This window comes from Octodon degus, unplaced genomic scaffold (genome assembly GCF_000260255.1).
Source record: "Octodon degus isolate 3935 unplaced genomic scaffold, OctDeg1.0 scaffold00107, whole genome shotgun sequence".
Taxonomy (NCBI): Eukaryota; Metazoa; Chordata; class Mammalia; order Rodentia; family Octodontidae; genus Octodon; species Octodon degus.
In genome coordinates, this window is record NW_004524683.1 from 8250786 (window position 1) to 8253159 (window position 2374).

A 2374-nucleotide genomic window follows, 5' to 3' on the forward strand; every position below is an offset into this window, starting at 1 on the left:
CAAGTTGAAGGCCAGTTTGGATTACAAAGTGAGTTCAAGGCTAGCCTGAACTGCACAATGAGACCCTGTCTCAAAAAGATTAAAAAAAAAAAGAAGGGCCGGCAGATAGCTCAGCGGACTGAAGTGGCTGCTTAGGCAGACACAGTGAGTGGGGTTCGATCCCTGGGCCAGCCCTGCCCACAGGGTGCCCTGAGACCTCAACTAAGACTGGGTGTGGTGGCATGCACCTGTAATCCCAGCGCTGGGGAGGCTGAAAACAGGAGAATCATTATGTCTAGTCTACGTAGTGAGACCCTGTAGACCCCGTACCAAATACATTTTAAAAAAAAAAAGATTAAAAAAAAGATACCAAGAGAAAGTTCTGTGATACATTATTTTAATTTTTATAGATGTAGTGAATGGTTGTGTGACATTTAAAATAAATATTCTATGTTAAAGTGCATATAGGTTTATTCACCCCTATTTTTTTTTCTTTCTGTGTATATGTGTGGAGGGGAGTGGTATGGGAATTGAAACTCACGACCTCATGCTTACCAGAAAAGTGCTGTGCCACTGAGCTATATCCCTGGCCCAGTCTCCCCTATTTTCTTCATGTGATTACATTTTCAATTTACCATATGGAACTTATTGTGCCTGTTCTCTGTCCATCAATACCTATTGTAGGACAGATATCAGTTACTTCAAAGTAAATTTAATCCATTATTCTGTTTATCACTCTTAGGATTTTTGTATTTTTCTTTTGCTCTATTCCATTTTGTTTTGTGACAGGTTCTCACTGTGTAGTGCAGGCTACCCTTGAACGTATTATGTAGGCCAGGTCTCACAGTGGTCCTCCTGCTTCAGCCTCCCAAGTGCTAGGATTATAGCAGTCAGCACTACCATGCCAGGTTTGTATTTTTCAGTGATATCTCAAAATATAGAAGGGAACATTTTCAAAAGCAGTAATTGGAGAATGTTAAGGAAATGCTGCTGCTGGGGATATAGCTTAGTGGCACAGTGCCTTCCTGGCAAGCACAGGGTCCTGAGTTCAATTCCAAGAACAAAAAAAGAAATGCTATCTTGGGTATCAAGGAACCTTTTTTCAAGTTCATAAAATCACTCTGAATAGGTATATATCCTGATTGGACTTAGAATTGACCTTAATTAATGTAACCATTCTGAGTACACAGAAGTCATTGCAAAGGTCAGTTTCACAAAATACCATATTTAACATGTAATATATTGAATTTTTTGCTTTGCTTTTTTTTGTTTTGTTCTCTAGTAAAACTAGACAGAATTAAACCACTGAGTTTCAGGGGCCAGGGAGATGGCCCAGTAGGATAAGTGCTTGCCTGACAAGCTCAAGGGCCTGAGTTCAACCCCCAGTTCCGCCCCCCCCCAAAAAAAGCACTGAGTTGTAGTTATGATTATATTGTAACTTTCTATATCATCATGGACAAATTACCTCTGGTTCATGTGACATTGCTCCATATTATGAAGTAGTTGAACTAATTGTTTTCTAAGGTCTTGTAAAATTTCTTTACTTGAGAAATAAACCTTTTTTCTATTTGATCATAGGTGGATGGATTGGAGCTGAGATAGGAAACACAATTGAACGATTTGATCCTGATGAAAATAAATGGGAAGTAGTTGGTAATATGGCTGTGTCACGCTATTACTTTGGGTGCTGTGAAATGCAAGGTAATTATTTTATAAAATATTTTCTTCCATATGTATATATATACATACATACATACACACACATATATTTTTTTTTCCAAAGAATTTTACACACACACACACACACACACACACACACATTGTAAAATTGAGTTTGAAGCTTTTATTATTTTTATTTATTTATGTATTTTTTTTGGAACCAGGGATTGAACTCAGGCCCTTGCACTTGCTAGGCAAGTGCTTATTCTACTGAGCCATCTCTCTGGCCCTCTAAGCTTTTATTTTTATAACAGTGCATTTTAGATTTGTTAGTATTGAATGACATTAACAGTATATAATTTCTGCCTTTCATCTCTTATTGTTTATCTCTTCTATTTTTGCTCTTGTGTATTGCCAACATTTTTTTTTTTTTTAAATCTTTTTGAGGCAGGGTCTCACTATGCAGTTCAGGCTGGCCTTAAGCTTAATTTGTAGATCAGGCTGGTCTGAACTCACAACAATCCTCCTGCCTCAACCTCCTGAGTACTGGGATTATAGGCATTCGCCACCACACCTGGTTGCCAAAATAATTTTTATTTTTTCTATAAGTTAAGCTAGATTAAAATTTCTAGATAGGTAGAACTACCTGGGTGGCAAAATATGGATTTGATGTGCCATTTCATTGTTATCTTTTTCTTTCCTATGAATGCTTGAATTTTTCTTTTTTCTTTTTTTT

At 37.2% G+C, this 2374-nt stretch overlaps 1 protein-coding gene across 4 annotated transcripts in view; it reads left to right on the forward strand.

Moving 5' to 3' along the window:
• Positions 1-2374, forward strand: part of Ipp (intracisternal A particle-promoted polypeptide) — a 37125-nt gene that overhangs the window by 18657 nt on the left and 16094 nt on the right. For all 4 annotated transcript variants that reach the window (XM_004639185.2, XM_023724229.1, XM_023724228.1 and 1 more), the window contains one exon: positions 1558-1680. In XM_004639185.2, the coding sequence (XP_004639242.1) occupies positions 1558-1680 (123 nt within the window). The remainder of the gene's footprint in view (positions 1-1557; positions 1681-2374) is intronic.